General features: G+C 47.7%; 1 protein-coding gene across 2 annotated transcripts in view; it reads right to left on the minus strand.

The window, feature by feature from the left end:
• Nucleotides 1–1146: 1146 nt before the first annotated feature.
• The window catches only part of LOC149362275 (glutathione S-transferase 4-like), a 28565-nt gene continuing 3873 nt past the window's right edge, over nucleotides 1147–25838 (minus strand). For both annotated transcript variants that reach the window (XM_089572966.1, XM_089572967.1), the window contains 4 exons: nucleotides 12158–12216; nucleotides 8118–8259; nucleotides 4037–4207; nucleotides 1147–1369 (listed from right to left, as the gene is read on the minus strand). In XM_089572966.1, coding sequence (XP_089429092.1) covers nucleotides 1232–1369; nucleotides 4037–4207; nucleotides 8118–8259; nucleotides 12158–12216 — 510 coding nt within the window. In that variant the 3' untranslated portion in view covers nucleotides 1147–1231. The remainder of the gene's footprint in view (nucleotides 1370–4036; nucleotides 4208–8117; nucleotides 8260–12157; nucleotides 12217–25838) is intronic.

Here is a 25838-nt window from a genome sequence, read left to right on the forward strand (position 1 = left end):
GTGGTTTCGACATAGTTGGGATGCTCAAGGCCATTAGAGCAGACAGGTCGCGTGGAAAGTCACTACGAGTGCGCCTAAAAATGCGTGCTCCTATCGTACGTGGTGTATTGCGGTGCAGCGGTCCGCACCGCAGGTCGCCTATAGGGCTTCGAAATCGCGACAGCATGAACTAAGCAGGTTATTGTGCATCAAACACAATACCACTTGTTCTTCAGGAAATTGAGAAACAATGTCTACCCGTGGGAAGCCGCACCAGCAATCACTACAATCTAGCAGATCTCATATGTTCCATTTTTCATTACGCAAGGCGGAAATATGGTCAGACGGTCATTGTGCGATTTATTTACTCATAGGCAAAGGTGCACGACTAGGTGTTTCTCTATCGAACAGTGAGGAGTCAGGCTAGTATAACACTTTGCATCGATTGAAGTATGGTCAATTCGTCACCATCGTGTCCTGAAAAGGCTTTGCATAATGTTTGTTTTATTGCAAAAATAGAATTCTTTTTCTCATTTCCGAGTTACAAACCAAATATGCTTAATGAAACTGTGCGTTCTCGTTTTTTGTTTCCGCAGACGCCATTTTTTTCTGAAAGAATAAAGCTGCCAATTTCCACACATTTAAAATTTCTTGAAACTTTACATGGACTAAGTACCTGACTGCAAGACGGCATGCTTACTACCGCGTGTTCTGTACTGTTGTCAGCTTAATTTTCTGGAGCGCTGGAGCGGTGTGCTGCGAAGCGAACAAAGTGTCATCCTGATTCAGCTCCTATATTAATTGGGACAGATCAACTGCCAAGGGAAATTGCATGTCTATACTGCATCAATCGAGTGGAAGCATTGTCTTTAGAATCGTATACTTGCTTAAGAATTTCATGTCGTTTCTGGGACAGGGCGGTGTTCGAGCGCTCCAGACAGTGTGCTGAAGACTATACAGTAATGTACACCCAGCGCGTTGCCTAAGGCCATGAGTAAAATAATGTTTCTTGTTGATTGTGCGATCGAGGCATTCTGCTTATTTTGGACTGATGAGCATTACATCGAAGATCATGCGAATTTTCCATTTGTTGCCAGTTTCAGCAACGTCTAATTTTAGAGCTGAAAACTAAAGCTGCCAGAGGGACCAAAAAGAAGGATCTTCAAGTCACATAAGAGCAAGCGCTTTTATTAAGTCATTCGTATATTCAATGAGGCTTGCACACGGTGAGTACAGCACAGGTGTGTCACCTCTATTTCAGCGTAGCCACAATGTGGCTATTCATAGCAATGGCAGACCCGTAGATTTCGTCGAAACAAGCAAGTTCAGATTTGACTCGCTCGTAGTAGCCGGCAAGCTTGGGAAACTTGGCTTTGTCTACGAATCCACACTGTCAAAAGTAAAAAAGGAAGCATGGTACCAATTAGGAATGAATATGCCGCCATAATAACAAAACTTGCTCTCAGCCTCTACGCCCTGTATAAAATTCGCGTTTCTTTGTATTTGAGCCGGGGGTTCGGTAAAGTGGTGTGGAAGCTGAGCGGTCGTTAGCAGTGAAACGGTCATTCAGCTGAAGACATGAATTGAGCACCGCCACTTTCACTACACCAACAGATATCTGTCTACCGAGAGGAAGGTGTTGTGACTACCATTAACAAATATTTAGCGGATACCTAAGCTCCGCCCTAAAGGGTAGGACGCAATATCGTTAATGGGTCACACTGGCGACTCCACTTGATCTCAATAGCGTATAACTTGATCGCGTGCTCTACTTAAGTTCCAAGATCAAATGACACACCATTGTCACGTGTTAAGCATATAGTCGATCGCGTACAGTCACCCCTCACCGACATGCATTTTGCTACTTGATTAATCACTTCTTACGTACTTAGCGCCTCTCTAATCTAATACACCTTCATTATGATACAGTCGTAAGCTACCACAATATCTTAAAGGCCATATGAAACATATATAAAATTCCGTTCTAACTAAACATGCGAGCTTGGCGGCGTCACCTATAGGTAGCATGCCTGACTCGCTATCCAACGGTCAGGAGTGTCATTGCCAACTAATGACCCCAATAATCTTTTGAGAGAAATTTTAATTCATATTGTTATAAGTTGTATTGACGTCTAAGTCATGCTGCGACTTTGAAATGCAATTTTTCTAATGGTTTAGTCAATTTTGCAATTAAAAATAACGTAATAACGTCGTAATTAAAATTGACGGACGTTCGCGCCTCAACAACGCCGGACGCCGACGGGGCGACGCTACCTTTTGCACTGAACGGGGGACCTTCAACGCTGTTGTGTTTAAAGGGACTTAGCCATTGTGCCAATGGGACGTTGCATCAACCGACAGCGTACGAAGGAGAGAAGACTAAACTGTAAATAGCCAGTTTTTAAGGACAGAGGTGTCTTTATTTATTTAGCTTGTGCAAGATCTCTGCGCTACTACAAGGTAATCGACATTGTTTTGTGTTTGTAAGGGTTTCGCCATTGACTTGTGATGTCATTTTAGAGCGGAAGTACTAATCTGGAGGTTCAGAGCCTAGCAAAACCGTACTGCGTTTGGCTGTCCGAGAACAACCTGGGTCACACAAATTCCATCGGTAGCTGCACCTGCCATTTCAGGGCCGTGGCGTATCTCTCAACCACTGTACCACCACGTCAGGAGCAGTTTGAGGACTCCCAGATGTATATGAATCCTAGTTAGAGAAAGAACAATTCTGCATATATGGACACGCCGTGCCTACGCAGTGTATACGAATGTTACAAGCATTCTGTCTCACTTTCTGAGATTGTACTCTGAACATGTGCGCAAGAGCTGCTGCATCGTGTGATTGTAGCTATAAGTTTGTGTTTTCTTTCTCAATAAAAATTTAGTAGCGAATCAGGGCTCTGCTGTGTGTTCCGTAATATTTTTTGTGTCTTTCATCCGTCTCTGCTGTTACCCCTAAAATGACCTATTACCAGCAAGCTCATTTGTCGATATTATTAAAGTAATTCAGCGCTAAATTAAGATAGCAGAGGTAGAGGACAGAAAAATTGTTTACTATATTTCAACGAAACAGCCCGTGGGCAGAATGAGCAACAGGACTAGTAAATTATATCTCGGCTTCTATAAGCCCACCGAAGAAAAAGTTGTCTTCCTGCTATAGAGAGTAAGTAGCGAGCACTCATTAGCAAAATTAAGAAATACGTTAATGGTGATTATACCGCTAAACGTGCTCTCTTGGTTTCATTGGCGGCTGCAACTACTCAGACATGCGTTACTGAGCTAATCAGGTTCATGACACGTTTTCAGCAACATTGAACGAAAAATGTGGAAATAACCGCTGTCCTCTTTGGCTGCATGTGAATTTACCCGCAATTAGTTATTTGTCCTTTGCATGAATTTCTGAAACTCTACATCAATTTTCAGTGAGTGACGGCCCTCAACTTTACACATAGCCCGGCCAGTCAGCTCGTTAACATGCTTCTGGCTGTTGCACAGCGTGCTGAGTACACAGCCACACTTGTAGTGTATGCGCACAATGTAGACGAAATGGTTGCGTGCGCTTGAAAACGACTAACTTTCCACCTGCCTACGTTTACCCTCTACTAACTAAGCACGGTATCTGTGCCTCTGCTAGTTTCCAGCTCATCGCAGACGTGCCTTCAGGTATATTCAGCGTACAAGTCACATTAACCACGCACCTTCATGCATGTATTTGATCACCGCGAACAATAAAAAAACTTGGACCTACACAATTGACACCACAGACCGCTGACTGCAACTAGTTTCTTTGCAAAGCACTGTGCCCGCAAGGGTAAAACTCGGCGCATATGCGCAAGCAGAAAGAATACCAAAAACGAAGCGATACATCGAGCCCGTCCCCCATATGTAGGCGCTTTGCGTGGCAATGAACTAGTGGCGATGTGCGCTTTGTATTCTGTGCTCGGTGGTTTTTTTATTGTGTGCTGTTATCAAATAGACATGGGTAGCGAACTAGCCCGCCATCTAGTGCTGACCTCCATGTCACATGCCTAATAGAGCCCCTAGTTATAGTGCTTACCTCGAGAGCGGCAGTGACGTGTCCAGTGAGGCATAGGTCGGCAAGAGTGATCTTGTCGCTAACGGCGAACTTCTTGTCGCCAATGAGGTTCTCGAGTCCCCCGAACACTTTCTCTTCGAAGGAGCTCACCTCTTCGTCTGTCGGCTTGGTGCCTGCAAAGAAGCGGGGCACCTGCATAGAAAAAGGGAAAACGCGAAGAGCAATGACCAGCGGTCAAGTATGTCACCTCAGCAGTCGCGTTATATAGCCTAGAAGGATACTTCTCGCTCTTGAAAAGAACTTGCGCTACCAAAGACAAGCATATTGATGGAGACAGACTAAAGCGTTGCTCTTTCGTTATATTTTTGTGTGTCTCTGTTTGCTCGTTTCGGTGAGCTATTTGGTAGTGTGTAGCCCTTGTGTAGAACCTTTTTAATGTGTGCCTCTTTTGTGATCCCATGCCACTTTCAAGAACCAAAAAAATGCACCACGCTTGTCTTCAAGAAGCTTTACAGAAAAATCGCTCGAGTACAGCGCGACAAGCAAATGCTCGCATTTGTTGGATGGAGACTACGGTCGCATCTTTCGGGGGTTCGTAGTGATGCCATTAGCTTTTGCGAAAAGAATACCGCTCGTTCTGGAAGCTCAGTGATATTACGCACGAGGCCAACAAATTAGAGCCAGAAATCTGCTTACCGTCCCTTTTTGCTGGCTCTTGCATCCTGGCCACCGCCTGTAGTTTGACTGTTTGGTTACTCCAGAAAATGAAAAACATTCCGTGAAAATGCGGCAAGGAAGGCGCTTGTCCTCTTTCTAAGCTGTGTTGCTCAAGGGGTTCTTACTTCCGCGCCGTATTGCCGTTTCTGCTTGAACGGCCCGTAGCTGTGTGCGGACGTGGGATGGATGCAAGATAATTTACGAAGGGCATCAAAATCAACACGAAATACAGTAGACTACCGTTAGGACGAATTCTGCTCAGCTGGTTTTTCGGATACGATGAACAACCTGGGGTTTGCTAGGTAGCGCATGTGATTCAATGTGAAAAAAAGTGCCAGCCACCTCGATCCACGGTTATCCAGCGCAACCATACCACGGGCGTTTGCGTGGTGCAGTTGGGAAAAGGAAAAAATCTATAAAACGCTTCTAAAAAAAGAGAGAGCACCCCCAAAGAAACTTTCCCGCATTGAAAAAACGCGGAACGCCTGCACTGCGGGGGCATGGTTTCTTGCAGCAGACTCTTTCATGCCAGTGTGGAAAAGCGACGACACTTACGCACCTGCCTGCGCACGGCGCAGACGTCTAGGCTGGCCAGACTTTGGCATCATGTGCTCGTCGCGTGCTGCGCTTGGCCTCCGGTTGAATAAAAGACGCGTTGGAGGAGCTGAAGCTGCTTGGTGACTGCTGGTGACTAGGGCTTTAGTGCTTCCAAGGCGAAATTTAAACTGACGCCCCGTTGAACACGCAGTACCGCGCAGCAGAGAAGGTCCGGTATTGGCGCGGTGTGTGTATTGCCTGTGCCAGACGCAAATGCGCTGTGGTGAGGGCCGCGTAAAAAAAAATATAGATACAAACTGCTATTCAGCAAGAGAACTTTGAGAGCGCTCTGAGCATGACGAAAAGCGAGAACCAGGGAAAAAAAACACAAATTTCAGTTGCTGCTGAAGACAGCAAGGAAAAGAGGAGACGAAAAGGGCACTTCATGCATGCTGCAGTAAATGAGATTATTTATTGAAATTACGTTCTCCCCGAAAAGCCATTTTATTCATTATACGCATATGACATATATTCAGGCACTCCTAGCCTGCTCACGTAACTTTATGTGGCCACTTATGTTAAAACGAACAAATGATACCTTGAACAGATTGTCATGGTTCATTCAAACTTGCCTTGTGGGGACCCTAGTGTCCTCACAAGGGGACAATAGGAAAGCTGTCGTAATGGTATGCAACTATTGGGTGGGCTGAAATATTCACTTCATTTTGTAAGGCAAACGTATTTGCATGTACAGAAATAAAGCACCTGGAAATGAATGAATCTGAAAGAGCATCAACTAGAAGAATACTTCAAGTTACTAAATACATCACACTGAAGTAAAATGGTTGAGAGAAACCTTAATTCGGTACATGAGAGAATCGTACGTGCCAGGAGGTCAGTATGATACGGCATAGCATTGTATGGATTATAGGGTTTAATGTCCGAAATAGACTCAGTCTATGAGGGACCTCGTAGTAAAGGGCTCCGGAAATTTCGACCACCGGCCTCTAGGATTTCGCCTCCATCGAAATCTGACCGTCTTGGCCGGGATCGAATCAGCGGCTTTCGGGTCAGCAGCCAAGCACCATAACTACTGAGCCACCGCGGCGGCTGTGGCATGGTATGGTATGGTATGGTATGGTATGGTATGGTATGGTATGGTATGGTATGGTATGGTATGGTATGGTATGGTATGGTATGTTACGTATGTATTGCATGGTATGTAACCCTTTAGTTGACAGTGAGAACCGCATGCAGTGAACACGGCGGCATGAACCACCTTTGCGGGCTGAGGTATTCGAAACTGGTTTGCCCCCTACCGAGCACAGCGAGGTTTGCGGTGCCTGCTTCAAGCGCACACCCCTGAGGAAACCACGCATCGGGCCGGGGGTCGCTGATACGCATTTTTACCAGTTTATGTCCGGCGGTGGGCTTGGAACCAACCACCCCCGCAGCCGAAGCAGACGCCCGGGCCCCTAAGTCGTGACTGCGGTTCAAAATTCCCTGTGAAAACGACAATGGTGGTTGAAATATTGATCGGCTTCGCTCAAGAACCGCGCTATTGTGGAATAACTTTTAAATTGGATGTCTTATCATGGTTAGTGCTGCTGTAGTACGAACTCGTGTAAGTGCACCGTATGCAACTGTTGATTCAATCTGTTTTACTTGGTCTTCGAAGCTTATCCTCGATTGGCTTGCAGGAAGTCGCGCCTGCTAATGCGACATACACTGGCGTGAGTGTGGCGCCGCCATTCATCTAATTCGTTGTTCTGGAGAAAGCTACGCGCTGAGGAAAACTCGATCGAATTGTTGCTCTGATTATAGACTGATTATCTCGTTCTTTCTTTCCATGCTATGTTTGTCCGGCACAAAGAATGCATTGATGGCTGTGAAAATTGAACGTAATATTTTTAAGCCCACTCGATTCAAACTCGCGACGGCTTTGCCGAGCAGGACTTGTTGCCGATGTTTTCAGTTAACTCACGGTGTACCTTAATCCCTCGGGTCCGCTCCGGAAATTCGGTGTCGGGGCGTGCAGTTTACTTACGAAATCGGCCTGTGGGTCGACACCAAGATGATTTTTTTTTCTGTTTGCTTAATTACAAAAACCTCCGTATTTGAAGAGAGAGGCCCCTCTGTCATTAGAATTAAGTAGTCAGTCGATGCTTGCCAAGCTCAATAGGCCCTCAGAGTTCTTTTAAGCATAGTGAAGCAACCATGTGCGCGCAGCACTCCAGATTATGACTTCAGGCGCAGCTTATAGAATATTGCCAAGCCACATATGAGGTCTAATTGCTTTCTTTTTTGTTTTATACACTTTTAGATGCAAAAAAGTGGGGCTTTCTGTGTTTGTTTAACAGCCCTGCAATCGACAGTGTAATAATGCATTTGTAGTCCTAGTTGCGACTCAAGCACAGCATTTACAGGATTCTTGCGTGTCTAGCTCAATGGGCTCACGCTGAGAGAGAGAGAGAACAACTTTTATTTAGAAAGCCTGCAGAGTCGGTTAGGCTCCCTCCAAGCAGGGAGGACAAGCTTTTACCGCGACGCGGCCACTACGTCAATCTCGTGCTTTGTGCTCCTTGAGGTCTTGGTACGTCCCTCGCTACTTCCGCGGGTTCGAGAGGGCCGCCGCCCCCTTCCTGGGGGTGCCGCCCCCCTCTCCTCGGTTTCGCTCGGTCGCTGCCTCTCGAGAGCTGCCGAGACCTGCTGGACGGCCTTTAACACTGCGTTAATTGGCATAATAGCAGGGGCCGATGAGAAGCGCGTCCCCTCCCGTCGGCGACCGCAGCGCCATCGGGCTCACGCTCGCTCAAAAAGAAATCGAAACCACTAGAGACGCACTTACGAAGAAAGCGGCCATGTGAGGATGAATGTTACAGCAAGCGGAGGCCAACACCTGGTCAATGCAGGTGCGGCCCTTCACACAGGCGGGGTAGAGTTCCGAGTCCGGTGCGTACTTTCGCAGCAGGTAGTAGGCGATGGCGTTGCTGCGGTGCCGGCATTGGCAAGGAAATGAGAGTTCAGTTATGTGTAGTCGCAACAAGTAAAGTGAGCTTGATGTAAGGAGTACTAGGGCTAAGTTGTACCCTGGTTTTAAACGAAGCCCGCACGGATATTTATAATTTACATTTTGTGGGAAAAGAATTGCCATTGTGGCATAGTAACGCCAGTGGCGGTGGACGTTAGAAGACAGAGGAATCGTGTTAGCTCCTAGGATGGTTAAATAGTTATAGTATATAACTTTTTATGTTTGGTTAATAGTTTATGGGGTTTAACGCCCCAAGGCGACTCAGGCTATGAGGGACGCCGTAGTGAAGGGCTCTGAAAATTCGACCATCTGGGGTTTTTTAACATGCACTGATATCGCGCAGTACACAGGCCTCTAGAATTTTGCCTCCGTCAAAATTTGACCGCTGCGGCCTGGATCGAACTCGCGTCTTTCTTGTCAGCAGCCGAGCATCATAACCACTGAGCCACCGCGGTGGCGCATGTTTAATTTTTGCCCACTGCAATTCAGCACCAGGTGGTATTAGATACTGGAGCCGGTTGTTAGTAATAACCATAAATGTTTTATAAAATGCCTTTACTCTAGGCGGTGCGGCGCACCTAATTCTGAATATGAAAAGTGCACGTAGGTGCACACTGCGCAGGAACGCCCACCAATTGATGACACTTGCGAGCACACGTCTCACGTGACCTTCTGTGTTCTTCCATGCGGTAAACGAAAAAAGCTGCTGAAAGAAGGCAAGAGAACTAGAAAGAGCCGCACCAGCTCGTTGACTGAAGATAATTTTGTCCCGACAGAAACAAAGCATATAATGCACGAGTACAAAACAGATACCTGAGGATTCCTTCGTTCACGACACTAGGAAGGAGACGGAAAAAGCGCACTGTCCCTTTGCGCATCTTATCGTCTCTTGCCCCGTGGCTCCTGCCGCGAACAAGAGGTCATTCTTTGCCACTTTAGTGTCAGTCACTTAGCCTCTAATTTGGATTCTTATTGCATCCAATAGATTGTATTGTATTTTAGCGTACAGATTGTATTCTCATGAGATGAAAATACATATTAGAAGTGTGCGCTACGGGTTGGCGTCTCTAATGTGAAGAGCGTAAATCACTGGGGCTAGTTGGCTCATATTGCGCAAAATGTGGGTCCAGCGAAAACGGTCGCAGTACAAGACACGGGAGGAACACAAACAACACCGCTGGACTTACAGCTTATTTAGTCCGCTGAATGAAAGAATATTTAAATTCTTTTAATGCGGAAGCGCACTCTACGAACAAGACGATGGAAAGATATTTACGTTGACAAAAACTCACCCTGCTTTTTGGCGATGAAAACTGAAGTATCGCTTATGCGTGTCTGTTTTTTCTTTATAACTAAAAACGCTTCCAGCAGCTCACGCTCAAGTCTTGCCTCCCCCCCTACCCCCACCCGAACGATAATACTAGCGAGGTGCAGCAGAGGGGAGCAGTTGCGGCAGTCCTTCAAATGCAATGCTATGTTGCCTCCCGAGCCTGAGCCCAAAGTTGTGTGCTGCCTCATACACTCATCTGGAAAATGAAGTTCGAAGATGCCATCAGAACGTCCTATGCGTGGTTTTCATCTCAAAGACGCATAATCCTGGTTACTCTTTTAGGCTGATCGCCACAGAAGAGGGTTCTTCTCAAAAAGTGATAAAAACATGAAACATTGCTTCGAGGGCCTGGTGCAAACGGATCTCTTTCTTGTGCACAGCTCAAAGAGACTGGTGGAGTGGCTCTGCAATACAACTTTTCGACAGGACATTGAGGACCAGTTTTATTGTGCACCATGACGAACTTTTCAGAGCAGTGCGCGAATTAAATGAAAGAACTGGGACAGATTTTCTAAAGAATGAGTGCGGCATCACTCTGGAATCTTTCCTTGGATTTTTGAAGGTGTACTTGAATTTAACGATTGTACACCACGATGTCAACTTGTACGAAACCGACGTATCTGTTTTGGCTCCTGTGTGGCGCTAGTTCTTTGTTACTTATTTTAGCGAAGATTAGCTCGATGTTACAGAGCCCACTTAAGGAGAGGCGTGTTTTCAAGACATTTAGATATGTGCATGAGTTTTTATGAATATTAAATTTAACTAAAGCTCCCAGCTGACCGTTGCGACAGTTCTCAGAACCTGTTTTTTACGAAAGAGGTTCCATGTGAAAAGACTGCCATAAGGTTCCTAGATTTCCTAGGTTCCTAGCCAGTTGTAGAAGGTTCCTAGAACCGGCTTTTTTACCTTTCTGATGCCTGTATTGGGAATATGCATCGAAGTATAAAAATGCCTTTTTCCCGTATGAATCCGTACATTCAAAGTTGGTGAAGCGAACCATCGCGAATTTCTTCTTTTTGAATGCTTTAATGAAAAGTTGCCCGCATGTGAGGCCACAAAGTCTGCGGAGCAGGTGGACCGCTCTACGGCTTCCGGGATTCGCCCTTCGGTTCGGTTTTGCTGGCAGTGAGTGAATGCTAGGGGAAAATGTGAAAAAGCTTTCCTCAATGTCTGCAAGCCCAATGAAAGAGGTAGGAAGAAGACTGAAGTGTTCCCTTACTACATCAAGACGTCACATGGACTAAAAAAGCTGCACAAAAATTTGGTGTCACTTTGGCGTTTTCTGGTCCTCGCAATGTTTCCATATTGTGTGCCCGAATCTCTGGTGGCTAGGGGGAAACTGAAGATTACAAAACGAACCGCCAGACGGTGCTCACTATGTGCGCAGTGGACGTTGTGTATTCCATCCATTTCTCCTGCGGCAAAATCTGTATTGACCGAACTAGAGCGTGCCTACAGGAACGGCTGAACGAACTTTGGGCACTTGCACGGGAAGCAATTTAGCCTTTCATGTGAAGGACTGCTGCCAGTGTTCCCCTGGGTTTCACCTCGGTAGTAGTCTTGGTCGGGGAAATCAAGACATGAGGGTGAGCTGCTTGAAGGGCTTTTAATCAGATAGTATAAGCAGACATGCACATTTACGACCGGCCAAATCTTTAGCTGGCGTGCGCGACAGCCGCATTTTCCGTGCTTCTGCAGCTTATGACGTAGCAAACTTGCGAAAATATCAAATCTAAGCACAGGATCACAAAGCACTTGCGTAATATTGAGCTTTCCGCAAGTTTGCTTCGTAGCAAAGCGCAGGAGGGCTGAAAAGCGGCCGTCACGCACGCCAGGTAAAGATTTGGGTGGGTGTACAAGCAATTCTTCATTTTCCATTACCGACAAGAAGTTTCTGTTTTTATCACCGCAAACATCGTTCCATCATCCCGTTAGGAGCATGCGCTTGCGGTGGAAAAATACAAATGTTGTTTTGTTTCATCGGTGTAAATCAATTTCATGTGCAGCGGTGTTTTGTATGTACCTCCTATTTCTTGTCCTGTGTCCGTTGTCGCTGGTTCCATCTTACGTGCCTCTCCCAGGTCCTCCTCATGTTTTGCACAATTTTATGAATTAACAACTAGCCCAAGGAGTCAATCTTGCATTCGATGTCCCGCATAGCCTACTGGGTTGCAGCAGAGCCGATCAGCGGCTCGCAGCTGTAACACAGAGGATCACGTGACATGTGAGCCGAAGACTGAGTTTTTTTAGGTGGGCGATCCTTCGCGTGCTCCACAACCTACGGTTTTTAGTGGTGCACAGGATGGGAATGATTATTTGCATCGAAGGGGATATTCACATTATCATTGGTCCCAATGAAACGCGGCGGGGCTCGTTTATTGCGATCGCGACCTGAGCGAAAAGACAGACAAGCGCCTAGCCAGCACTAAGGTCTAGTATATGAGATTATACGACCCTACTGCAGGCAGCACCTTAGCGTTGTGCTGAGCTTTGGTGCTCAGTAAATGACAAATGCGCAAAGCTGTACCTCTCATATACGATTAACCCGTCGTCGTCAATTGTAGGCACCGTGTGGAAAGGGTTGATCTGCAATAGTGAAAAAAAGGCAGGCAATGTCAGTGATGAAAAAGGCACAGTGGATTAAACAGCTGCACACGGAGGTTCACGAGAAGACAATATGAGCCGAAATGGCCTAGAGGCATCGAATTTGTCTTGATGCTATCCTCGCGAGGAACAGTGAGGAAGTCGGCATGTAAAGCGACCACCGGAGAAAAAGCGCGATATGTTCCTTCCGAAATTTTCTGATCTGGCTCTCCAGCTGGAGTGTCTCAGACGTACGTCTTGCTAGACGAGGTAGTGGTGCGACAGGCTGTTTCCACTAGACACTGCCTAAAGTTAGGTGAAGTACACTTTTCACTTGAACGCTCGGCCCAGACCACTCCAATCGCCTTTCCGCAGCCGTGAACACAGAGTTTTCGATGCAGTGAACGTAATCATTAATGCCACGAATTTCGATAAGTTCAGTGGGAAAAAAAACATTGAAGCAGTCAAGCTAAACTTCAAGGGGTGAAGTGAGTCTTTTGCTGCCGAAACACTAAGAAAGAAATAAACAGCTAAAGTATTGAAATTTTCAACGGACGAGATTTGCTGTAATTTGGGAAATCTGGCTCAATATAAAATGATTCGCAAGTGAGGCATACTGAAATGATCACATTCATTAAAGCGCTAAATAATGTCTGGTTGAACTTAATAAATAAAATGCTTTTCGGGGGTGTTATGCGTACTTTTTTATCTTCATTATCTCAGGCTTGCCAGAATCGGTTAATGAGCCCCCCTTCCGCGCCTCCATCCTCCGAGGGCTCAATTTATTTGCCCTTTGTGGCCAAGGTGTTATAGAAGAACAATTATGTAAGAAATTCACGTTAATCCGTGTAAACTATGCCGGGTTGGTAAGATAAAAAACTCCATTACAATCTTGAGAAAAAACAGCGCTTGCAGACAAAGGACCAGAACAAGAAGGACACACAACTGCACACAACCTTCTTGTTCTGGTCCTTTGTCTGCAAGCGCTGTTTTTTCTCAAGATGAATCCCAACCAACTCGCCCAGCAACACACCTTGCTCCATTACAATTTTGCATGCTAAAGTAGTCTTGGGCGAGTAAGCGGGAAAGCATATTGCTCATCCTTTTGGCGTCCTCCTAAACTGCAAAATGACAACCTCCTAAACTGTAATAACCTGTTACTTTGCAGCGCATACTAATTGTAGCACTGGTCAAACAGCTACTCCGGACCGAAACTCTACTTAAAGTAGTGACTTCAGAAAAGGAACATTGAAGTAAAATATTTAGACAGTAATTAAAAATACGGCGTATCTGGCAGACAGTCTCTGGTCATGCACAGTGCCAGGATCTCACAAGTGAAATTATGGGGCAGAGTTGTGACGGACCAAGATCGGGATAAAAAAAAGGCTCTGGAAAATTAAGGGAGATGGTGCAAGCTACTGAAGGCGAAATGAATGGGGTAGCATCAAGAGAAAGGGAAAAAGGTTGGCTGGCTGGCTGGCTGGCTGGCTGGCTGGCTGGCTGGCTGGCTGGCTGGCTGGCCGGCCGGCCGGCCGGTCGGTCGGTCGGTCGGTCGGTCGGTCGGTCGGTCGGTCGGTCGGTCGGTCGGTCGGTCGGTCGGTCGGTCGGTCGGTCGGTCGGTCGGTCGGTCGGTCGGTCGGTCGGTCGGTCGGTCGGTCGGTCGGTCGGTCGGTCGGTCGGTCGGTCGGTCGGTCGGTCGGTCGGTCGGTCGGTCGGTCGGTCGGTCGGTCGGTCGGTCGGTCGGTCGGTCGGTCGGTCGGTCGGTCGGTCGGTCGGTCGGTCGGTCGGTCGGTCGGTCGGTCGGTCGGTCGGTCGGTCGGTCGGTCGGTCGGTCGGTCGGTCGGTCGGTCGGTCGGTCGGTCGGTCGGTCGGTCGGTCGGTCGGTCGGTCGGTCGGTCGGTCGGTCGGTCGGTCGGTCGGTCGGTCGGTCGGTCGGTCGGTCGGTCGGTCGGTCGGTCGGTCGGTCGGTCGGTCGGTCGGTCGGTCGGTCGGTCGGTCGGTCGGTCGGTCGGTCGGTCGGTCGGTCGGTCGGTCGGTCGGTCGGTCGGTCGGTCGGTCGGTCGGTCGGTCGGTCGGTCGGTCGGTCGGTCGGTCGGTCGGTCGGTCGGTCGGTCGGTCGGTCGGTCGGTCGGTCGGTCGGTCGGTCGGTCGGTCGGTCGGTCGGTCGGTCGGTCGGTCGGTCGGTCGGTCGGTCGGTCGGTCGGTCGGTCGGTCGGTCGGTCGGTCGGTCGGTCGGTCGGTCGGTCGGTCGGTCGGTCGGTCGGTCGGTCGGTCGGTCGGTCGGTCGGTCGGTCGGTCGGTCGGTCGGTCGGTCGGTCGGTCGGTCGGTCGGTCGGTCGGTCGGTCGGTCGGTCGGTCGGTCGGTCGGTCGGTCGGTCGGTCGGTCGGTCGGTCGGTCGGTCGGTCGGTCGGTCGGTCGGTCGGTCGGTCGGTCGGTCGGTCGGTCGGTCGGTCGGTCGGTCGGTCGGTCGGTCGGTCGGTCGGTCGGTCGGTCGGTCGGTCGGTCGGTCGGTCGGTCGGTCGGTCGGTCGGTCGGTCGGTCGGTCGGTCGGTCGGTCGGTCGGTCGGTCGGTCGGTCGGTCGGTCGGTCGGTCGGTCGGTCGGTCGGTCGGTCGGTCGGTCGGTCGGTCGGTCGGTCGGTCGGTCGGTCGGTCGGTCGGTCGGTCGGTCGGTCGGTCGGTCGGTCGGTCGGTCGGTCGGTCGGTTTATGGGGTTTAATGTCCCAAAGCGACTCAGGCTATGAGAGACGCCGTAGTGAAGGGCTCCGGAAATTTCGACTACCTCGGGTTCTTTAACGTGCACTGACATCGCACAGTACACGCGCCCCTAGAATTTCTCCTCCAAAGAAATTCAACCGCCGCCGCCGGGATTGAACCCGTGTCTTTCGGGTCAGCAGCCGAGCACCATAACCACTGAGCCATCGCGGTGGCGCGAAAAGGGAAAAAGAGTACTGAAGAAACAAGAGTCTATGATACGCTAGCAGAATGCACGAATAGAAAAACTGGGACACTTGAGCTCCACCTTAAGGGTAGGACCTTATAGCGTCAACGGGCATCTTCCCTTACATGTGGGGTTGATCATTCTCTACTTTATATTCATAGGTCCCTGGGAGTCCTCATACTACTCCTGGCGAAATAGCGCAGAGGTTAAGCGAAGCCCCACTGCCCACGCCACTGGCTGTTTAAAACACAAGCACCGGCGGACCTTGTGAGACCCAGGTTGCTATTCTCGAGCAACCTTTCTCGACCAACAATTACTTTAACTGCCGCCCGCCACGGTGGGCAGTTCTCTAGCAATCGGATCAGACACTGGTACATCAATGAAACTGTAGCGCCATCGCTTCTGAACGCGTGAGGTGGTAGAATAACGGTGAGCGCTAGGGCAATAGAAGAGGTCAAGCTCCCAGCTCCAACAGTAGCGTTGTTCTCCTTGGTGCATGACTCACACCTTCGTCCATGGCCTGACATCAGCTATAATAAAGGAGGCTGCTCTGCATCTCATTGTCGTGTTCCGCCTTTGTAATCTGTACCTTGTATCACTCCTATCTTGGTCCTGACCGGATTGATAGTATCTCTAATAAATAATTAAATAAATAAATTCCACTATGCGCCACATATTTGGTCACCGAGCACTGCCTCAACGCCCCCAAAACCAAAACACTACACCCTCGAATTTCTGCCTTTTTGCCATCGACGTGGCTGAAGACGAGTGGCGGCCACCCGAGCTTCACAAACCTTCTCGTCTGCAACTAAGGCCGTTCCGCGCACACAGCCCCGTCATTTGGTTTGCGCAAGTGAACTGTCAGCTCTACGTGAACGGAGTCCGGTCACAGCTCTGGCTTTGTATACCTTCTCTTGAAGATGGAGTTGCTTCCCGATATATGCTTCAAGCTCGATCTTATGCCGCCGGGTGAGTACCGTTACGGCTGCTTGAAGGACAACTTATTCAAATTTTTGGCGTAAACCTTTCCCTGCCTGCCGCTCGATTGGTACAACCTGCTTGACTACGGACGAACATCAACCTACGAGCTCCCGTCCCACGGCGCCTCCTGCCCAGGCCTGCTTGGCAGCTCTGGCGCCTGCCCTCGAGACGCCACCAGACGAGCTCTCTCTCGAAACATATCCCATCTCTTTGGAAAGCTCCATGACTTGCGGCGTATCATCGTTTCTAGTAACATGTTCGCCTGCCACCTCATGCCCACCCCGGTGAAGCCATCTGTCCCTCCCTTCGCGAGGCACGCATGCACGCCACATCAGAGACCTGTCGCGCATTACACTCCACCTGAACCACTTACCACGGCTCCCTGGTTCTGTGGCACCTTCACACGTCGGTGTGCCTCCGCGAGAGACGAGACAGGTGCCGTAGGCGGTGGCATACTTGCGACATGGACGCATTACAGCGGGCCCCATTGAACTCCGCCTATGGTCTCAGCACGACCGGATCCTTCTAATTCTTACCCTTACATCCCGGACTTGCATCCTGTGCCCCCCGAATTCGGTTAAATTCCACAGCGGGCACGCTTTTCACGTCAGCCCGTACATCCCGTCGCTCGCTTCGACCAGTTCCGTAGTACAGTATTCTGCGTTTTTATCGTGAATATTTTCAAAACTTTTCCCGCCTAAACCGCTAGATCGCTTGCGGTGAAACTGCACACAGAGCTTACGTATTATGGTAACTTTTGTATCGTAGCAAGTTTTAGAACGGTACTTAGTTGAGCCGTGCATGATGCGAAAACGTGATCGTCTGCGTAGAGATCGGTGAACCAAAACCCGCAAACGCAGCTTTTTTGCTGAAGGGCGACAGTGGCGCCATCTGTTTTCTGCAGTGGAAAGCGTCACGACATGGCGCCGAGGTGAGAGTTGCTAACAATATGCTTTCAATGGTAATGACTCGTTAAATCAGTTATTATGATATTTTTTTCTGCTCAGTTACCCGAGAATATTAGAAGCGCTACAGTTGAAGCGGACGCAAATGCCGGAACTGCATATTAAAAGAATCCGCACATCATGCAACGCTCGCCTCGGCGCCTTGTCACACGCTTTCCACTGCAGGAAACAGATGGCGCCACTGTCGCCCTTCAGCGAAAAAACTGCGTTTGCGGGTTTTGGTTCACCGGTCTCTACGCATACGATTACGTTTTGGCGTCATGCACGGCTCAACTAAGTAAGTACTGTTGTAAAACTTGCTACGATAGAAAAGCTACCATAATACGGAAGCTCTGTGCGCAGTTTCACCGCAAACGAGCTAGCGGTTGAGGCGGGAAAATTTTTGAAAATATTCACTATAAAAACTCTCAATACTGTACATGGCAGCTCCAGGCAGCAGACCGCAATTCCAGTGCCGTGCGCCGCTGTTTCACCGTCGCCAGCACCCGAGGCATCGCCTTGGCGGCTGCCGCACACTATACATTCGTTCGCAGCTACTCGGGCAGGGCACGTTACATATCGCCCGCAAATCCTGCACGGGTGCATTTTCTGCGCTGGCATTTCCTGGCCAACTTCAAGCCGACTGCACCAGCGGACATTACTACTGGATCACGACCAATTCGCTACCAATTACTGGGCGGCTTTTCCCGCTTTTTCCTTCCATCAACACCCTCACCTTCTGGTTCCCCTCGCCCTTTGCGAAGCAGCCAGGCTCGGCCGCCCGAGCTTGCTTTCCCCGGCTCGGCGTCCTTCACGGACTATCGACTTAAACTTACCGGCGTGAAGATAACTGTGGATACGTTTTTTTTTTTCACTTTTGGGCCCATATCCTTGGCCACTTTAGCGCAAACTCCTTGTTCGCACTGGGCAGGCGCCTCTCTAGCGCCACCGCTTCTGCACGCTCGAGGATGTAGAGAACGGTGAGCGCGAGCAGAATAGAACCTGTCGGGCTGTCAGCTCCAGCAGCTGGTATGTTTTTGAGCTCCTTGGTGCATGACCCGGCATGAGCAATAATAAATATGGCCGCTCCCCATCTCATACCTTCATGCGCCACATAAACATAATCGCTCCTAGACTTCTTTGACTTAAAGGGGATTTGTTTTTATTAAAGGGAGGATCATAATAAAAAAGATTGGGCGAAATAGTGCATGAGGTGATTAGTAATTCAATTACAACACGTCATGTGTATGCGTTGTTTATTTCATAATTTATTTAAATGTTTGTTTTGGAATTGTTTCGTAACTTATTAACCCATGTCTTATGATAAACAGGGTGTTGGTGCTGCTGCGTGCTTATATGGTAGATTTTCTTGTAGTTCATAGGCCACTCGTAGGCAATTTTATGAGCGAAGTTTAAACCAGAACATGAATTTTCCGCTGGCTGGGGGAGTTTTTGACTTCTCGTGGTGGCGGTTACAAGTTTAAGAGTCCAAACACTATATAGGTGTTTTTTTAACTGTTTACAGATCATTATTTTAAAACCTGTGAGATATACGGCGTTGCGGTTTGTGCAGGTGCATTGTACAGCTATGCGGACATCATGCACGCTATAGAGTTCAGTGATTAAACAATTAACTAAAATTAACTAATTAACTTTTTAGATTTGTTTTTAGGGGCCAGCATTTTAGTAAGAAATTGCAGATTGTCAAAGTTGAAGCTGAGTTCAGTTTTTAAATTTTCTTTATCGGCAATACATTTCAAAATATTTGGCGTCAAAAATACGCGTTTTTTTAGCTCCTAAAGTTGGCTTCCCGCAGAGCACATTTTTAAAATGGCCTTGCTCGCACTTCTAATGCAACAAATACGGAAACCATTTTGTACATTTTATGCCCTAGAAGCAGTTAGGGTGATTTCCTCTGCAATACTACGTCCAGCGACGCCATTTTAAAAATGTGTACTGCAGGAATCCAACTTTATGAGCGAAAAAATGCGTATTTTTGAACTCAGCTTCTTTCGCTGACAGCCTTCAATTTCTTAATATAATGTTGGCCTTGCGATCAGAAGTAAAAAAGTTGTTCAGTTAATTTTAGTTAGCTAGCCATTTCTTCACAGAACCCGATCACGCACATGTTGTCCGCCTTGCTGTAAAATCCACCTGCCAAAACCCCACCGATGTATCTTTCGCAGGGCTCCAAATAGAGATCTGTAAAGAGTTAAAGTGCACTGTTCTGTTATTAAAGAACTAGCAAACTGAAGCAAAATAGTTAGAAAGAGGTAACTCATAGCTTGGTTACAATACTGTAGCGCAAATAGCAGCATCAGTCAATGTGACCGAGCGCATACTGAGCAAAAATATGCTTTCACAACAATGCGGCAATGCGCCGACAATATGACGGCAATGTGCCAAACTACTATCAGCTGCGCTCCAACACCTTCCCATCTGATGTCTCTTACGAGTTAATCCACTTCTCGGGTGTCCACAAGATCGGAAGTCATGATGTGAGACATTTATGTGCGTTATTCTAGGTGAGCACAATCTAAAGACACCTCAACGTCCCAACTCATACTTCGGGGAAGTATACACGAACACGAATACACGAACTATTTGATCGCTGATGCTTAAAAACAACGTGGACGCAGAACAGAACCTTTTGGGACGCCTCAGAGCACCTAAAACGTCAGTGGCCAATAATGGCTTGGAATTTTAATACACTTACTGTGATTATTAAACAAGAAAACTCGCTGTCCAGTTGATATGGTTAGGTGTTTCGAAACAGTCAGGCTTTCACATGAGGGACAGTCAAACACGGCTGATAAGTCTTCAATAAATTGGAGGGGACACTTAAGCTTCCCGGTGAGGATATGGCGCGATAGCTTTAATGGTTTAAAGACCGTATATGTGGAATAGGTAATTCTCAGCTTTACGCTCACAGGTCCCTGGGAGTCCTCACATCACTCCATCCGTAATGGTGAAGCGGATAAAAAGGATTTACCACTGCCCTGGGATGGAAAGCGCTCCTACCAGTGGGGCTTGTGCGACCCAAATTCCTCTTCCCGACAACCTTTCGTAGAGATCAATAATTGATTTAACAGCCACATGACACCGTGGTCAGTTTTCTCACAATCTGGTGGGCAGGTTGTGGTAAAGCCACAAGGTCACGTGACCTAGGTGGCCAATCAAGTTTCACTGGCGGGTAACCACCTGGGCCCCCTTACGCCACACTATATTTCGCTCACAACACGACAACGCCGACGTGAATTTTCTGGGTAACGGGGCCTTAAACGTTATCGCGTTAATATTCAGTCAACCGGTTCACCCATGTGAAGAAAACGGGTGTAGGAAAAAAATGTTCCTGGAAGATACTTCCCCCGAAAAAATTGCCTCTAGGACAAATGTTCCCCAAGCGAAAAAACACTCAAAGATTCAATTCCTTGGATATTAGGCTTAAAGTAACCTCTCAGCAATTACTCCGCCTAAGTCACTGATTTAAATGATTGTGGCGATACCACTGTTACTTATGGGTAGTGTCCTGTAAAAACTTCATGAGTGATTGACACTGATCTCCGCTAAGTTCGGGACCCCTCAGGGTTCTCGATGACAGCTACTAGGTTTGTCTCAGCTCCATGGAAGGTATGAGCGCCCAGAATCCGTGCGTTGTTTAGTCACTTCAAAGCCGATCAGTGGAATCGCTGTAGCGTACAATGTTGCATTGTCGGCCCTGTTCCTCCATCAAGAGTGGCCGGCCGAGTGGACGCTCCACATCGCAAGGGGATTAGTGGGAGGCGTTCGCCGGAAAGTTAAGTAGGTTTTAGCTTTGTTTGCCCGCGTGTAGGTGCCGGAAAGATATCATGTACCAAAAGAGCCTATTATGTCTCGGGCAGCTTCTGGCATTAGTCTCTTGAGGGACGGTCCACAATCAACGTACTTTTGCAGCCATTACGTTGTGCAGTCATTACGTTTAGCACAGCGCCAGCGGGGACAAGTATCCAGTTTAGAGCACATTGCATACCGCCCCAGATCAGGGGAAAGCTAGTGCCCCTTATAAACCAGTGGGCACCCGGCAGCATTGAAAATATAGCTGTCCCCCCCCCCCCCCCCCAGGGGGTGTTACGGGACGTTTGGTGAAATATTTCGAGGGATTTTTTCCTGCTTCGAAAATGAGAACGTTTCTTCCGCATATATTTTTTCAGTGACATTTTTTTCCGGGTACATTTTTTCCGAGGACGTTTTTTCTGGAACCCGAAGAAAGCAAGAAATGTCATTAAATAATTAAACTAATTTTTTTACACCTCTTGTCGCCCTTGATGTCCTGTCATACTGTCAGCGTGCTAAAAACACAACTGCACTCTGCAGTTTGCAAAAAAAAAAAATGGCCTATGCCGAGGCAATTTTGCTGCACAGCTCCGCGCATATGACCACAAGGTATCGGGAATTCTACTGCAAAAACAATATGCAGTGTCGGCGTGACGTTTTTCAGTAATGTGCAAATCGAATCTAGTGTAAATTAAATATTAACACTAATTTAACAACCACTTACACGAGCCGTACAACGTGTACTAACGGGAGCTTTTGTTACATGCTGGTCAGGGCAAGATTATAAATATGCGGAAATGTGACGACGTTAAGCATCTTCAACGAGTAAAAATGACTGCCTGGGCAATGCTTGGAAATTTTTACGCATGATTCGGGTGGCTATGTACTGGTTAGCAGCAACGAACAGACAGACATTTTAGGCTTGTAGAAAACATTTATAAAAATGGCCCTAGAACATTGCTCTGAGAGGGCGCTTAGGCCGTGAATATAGTCCGACGTAACGAACATGCGCCCGCACGCTCGCACACTCTGAGTTACGTTAGCGAAAACAACTCCTGGTATAGTCCGACGCATTGCAGCGCTGATGTTGCCGACGTCTGCCAGCGCACCCCGACGAGCCCGGCGCAGACTTGGCTCCACCTGCTCCATTCGGGCGCCGGCACCGTCGACTGCGTCGACCTAAAATGCTTCGCGCAGAGGAAAATGGCTGATGCCTGCTCGAACAATATGATTGACGCCGGCGGCTGCGTCGACCTACAGTGCATCGCGCAGAGGAAAATGGCTGATGCCTGCTCGAACAATATGATTGACGCCGGCGGCTGCGTCGACCTACAGGGCATCGCGCGGAGCAAAATGGCTAATGCCTGCTCGAACAAAGTGACTGGCGCCGGCGGCTCAAACGTTGCATTTGCGTCGAATAGCAAGGTGGAGATGTCTATCGAAGTCATAAAACGACGCTCATGTGTGTATGACAAAAATTAAGCGTCTCTATTTCCGGCACCAACAGCGCAAAGAGAACGCATAGGAGTTCGCTGCAGTGACTCAGTGGTTGTGATGTTCGGCTGCTGACCTGAAAGACGCGGGTTCGATCCCGGCCATGGCTGTCGAATTTCGATGGAGGCGGAATTCCAGAGGCCCGTGTACTGTGCTATGTCAGTGCAGGTTAAAGAACCCCAGTTGGTCGAAATTTCTGGAGCCCTTCACTACGGCGTCTCTCATCTCTCATAGCCTGAGTCGCTTTGGAACGTTAAAGCCCATAAGCCAACCGAACAGAACGCGTGGGAAAAGATACGACAGAGCAGCGGTCTCTCCACATTTGAGCTGTTTACGACTGCTGTTTTCGGCCTCATTTGTACGTTTCTCGGCCGAAGCATCCCGCTTGCTGCATGCACCGTAATGTTTGATGATTTTTTTTTCTCTCGTTTCCGTTTGTCGCTGAAGAATGACACATGTTGGACGAAGGTCCGAGACCGCTTGAGCCGTGAACTCAAAGCAAGCGAGCTCGCAACGAGGAGAGGCAGCACCTTCGTTGCTAATCTTAAGCAACTAATATGTCAGACCAACTCGCCCACCAGGTCATGTTGTACAACCTTCTTTGCTAGGTAGGAATGGGACTTTGTCGATGCATTGAACTCTTACAAGAATTGCCGCGAATGAAGCGAAACGGATGAGGCTGCGATGAAAAACGGGCGAACGGAATGTAGATGGCCCGCGGTTCTGCGATCATTCTGCGCAGCTCCAAAGAGAACCGCCGACGGCGCGCAGGGAGTTCGCATTTCGTCAGGCGTAGCCCAAACGGGGTAGCGTGACTGATCGCGAGCGATGCTTTTCTCGTGGGCCGAGTGCACATAAACGCGCCTTAAGCTCTGCCTTGTGTTTGTTCGGGGCAATGGACAATGGACAAAAGCAACCAAAAAAACTTACAGCGCTGCACAATACCGCCGAATGAGCACTGGAGAGACCATCCGTCTGCTGATGGGCGGTCCGTTTATCTTTCGATGAGTAGGCATTTGATAGCGTCGACTGCAGCGTCGTCTTTCAGTTGAGTGCATACCATGTTCTAGGCCTTCGTTCGCAGCTTTACAGGACATCAGGGTGTGTGCAGACAAGGACATCCATCGGAGTCGCATGATCATTTTCGTTTTCAATTATGTTTTTATTATGGAATAGATAACTGTGTCCATACGAATGAAACTACCTTTGTTCGGTAGCAAACGCGATATCTTATATGCAAAAAAAACGCATATCAAAAGTCTTCACTTTTGCGATTTTGCAGAATTGCAAATTGAAGGTCTGCAGAAAGAAATATAAAAATTTTGAAAACAATTAAGCCTTCATCAGTAACCATAAGCGAACTTTTTTGTTTCACTCAGAAGACAATTTTTTTTCACGCGATTGACGTCTTGCAGCGAGAAAATCAGGAATAATGCTGGAAATGCTATGCGATTTGAAAAATGCACTTTGCAGTATGATCAAGGAAAAAGATGAACATGCAATGTGTAACATTTTCTAAGAAATGTTCGCTTTTGCTACAGATGTGAAATAAAATGCTTATCTCAAGATAGGGAACTATTACTCGGTGCATCTAGAAGTCTTCGGGAATATCAGAGTTGCGAGAGGTGGCCGAATTGGACTTTCAATAAAGAAAAGCTCCCAACGCCGATTTTCTTCAATATTCTTTTCTTAGACCTTCAGAACTTGGCAAATGAAATGGAACAGTGAAATGTTGCACTCGATCCTTTAAATCTATAATATTAAATGCGTAATGCCTCCCATATTTGCCCATATGCGTGTGCCGCATATTTATAGGTCCATACTCTTAAAAGATATTCTCTGTTAAATATAGCAATGGTCATGGCTAGGACTTCGCACTGGTTGCACATCGATGCATTTTACTTTGGACAAAGACAAAACCCCCCCAAATACTTTCGAAGCATGTTTTCTTTGTCTACCTCCATCAGTAAGTTAGGACATGAATGAATTCAATACTTCGCTAACCTTATGCAGGCTTGCCTATTGCGAGCCAGAATTTCTGTGCACTTGTTGGGGTTTTGAGGTTCACTGGTTTGTGACAAGATCTACACAACACTTAGGCCAAACTTTAGTGGCCCTTCGATCATGCATAGGCGGGTAATTAAGCTCAGATTAAAAACGCGAAAAACTTCACATGTGTTTTGTTGTACAACTGTCTCACGTTGGCCTCTTAATTCTTTAAATGAACAGATTATCGGCGTTTTTCTGTAAGCTACTGCAGCTTGTATTGTTGTGAAGCGTTGGCGCTGCAGAGGGGATTAATTAATCAGAACAGAAAAATTTGGATATAAAACTGTCACCTCTTCATTATTTTAGCGGGAGCTGTAAAGGAAGTCAAAAGAATGCATTCCTCACGTATACTTTACATCTGACTGGAGTATGTAAACATAAAGAGGGGCAGAGCTATGCGAAGAGAAAATTGCCTCGCGCTTTCATTTCAACGAGCACACAACAGTTGGGTTTACAGATGCAGTAAAGCTTATCATAAGAAAAAACCAACGTTAACGTTTTCACTTGTGTTGCGACGTCAGAAAACTCTAGGGTCTGCTCCGGCATTGCTTCTGGCCGCCTATTTCACGACTGAATAAATCTGTACCTGCTCTGTCAAAAATGTGTTGACGACAACGTGTCTATTTATGCAAAGGCTAACTGCGCTACTGAAAGCATTGCCGGTTACATTAGGATCAAGTATCATTTTCACGGGCTGCGACAACTAAGTGAGAAAAGGGTTGTTCCCAGTCACAGACCTAAGAAATAAGTGCGTGGGAAGACGTCGGCTGGCTAGCAAAGAAAGACTGGGCAACTTGCTTTCGTCTGGTAGTGAGGCCATTGAAGCCGCCAGTGACCGCGTAGGCATACTAGAACGAGCCCCAAAGGGTATCAGAAGTCTGAACCTTCCACACAGTGTGTAAAAGTAGTTCTGCGCTAGTTTAAGGGAACAGGGTAGGCAAAAATTTTGAAAAAATTGCTTTTTTGTTTTTTCGATATTTGCAATTCCCAATCTTTCCTCCACGATTTCCAATGGGTCGCTTGCGTGTGCAAGAATTATTTACCCCGAAAATTGACCCTTTCCGAAACCTAGGTGGTGACCGACCATGCCTCTTTTCACATCTATGCGAGATCTGTACGTCTCCTAGGTTGAAAAAAAAATGAGAAAAAAACGCCTGTTTTCTCCATGTTTAGCAGAATAGTTACTGCTCCTCAAGCAACATCAATAAATACCTAGCGTTTCGTTTTCGGCCAAAACAATCCTCAGACGCTGCCGGTATCTCTCGCGACGCGCGTTATTTTGTTTCTCTTTCGGTTTGCTTTTATAGTCAAAATCGGTTTTTGATTGCTTTGAGACTACATTCTGAGCGTTCATGATATGATGAAGACGAAGAAGTTATTTCAGAAACGTCGCTTTCGCGGGAA

The sequence above is a fragment of the Amblyomma mixtum genome, chromosome 2 (genome assembly GCF_055824585.1).
Source record: "Amblyomma mixtum isolate Tamu chromosome 2, ASM5582458v1, whole genome shotgun sequence".
In the NCBI taxonomy this organism is placed as follows: Eukaryota; Metazoa; Arthropoda; class Arachnida; order Ixodida; family Ixodidae; genus Amblyomma; species Amblyomma mixtum.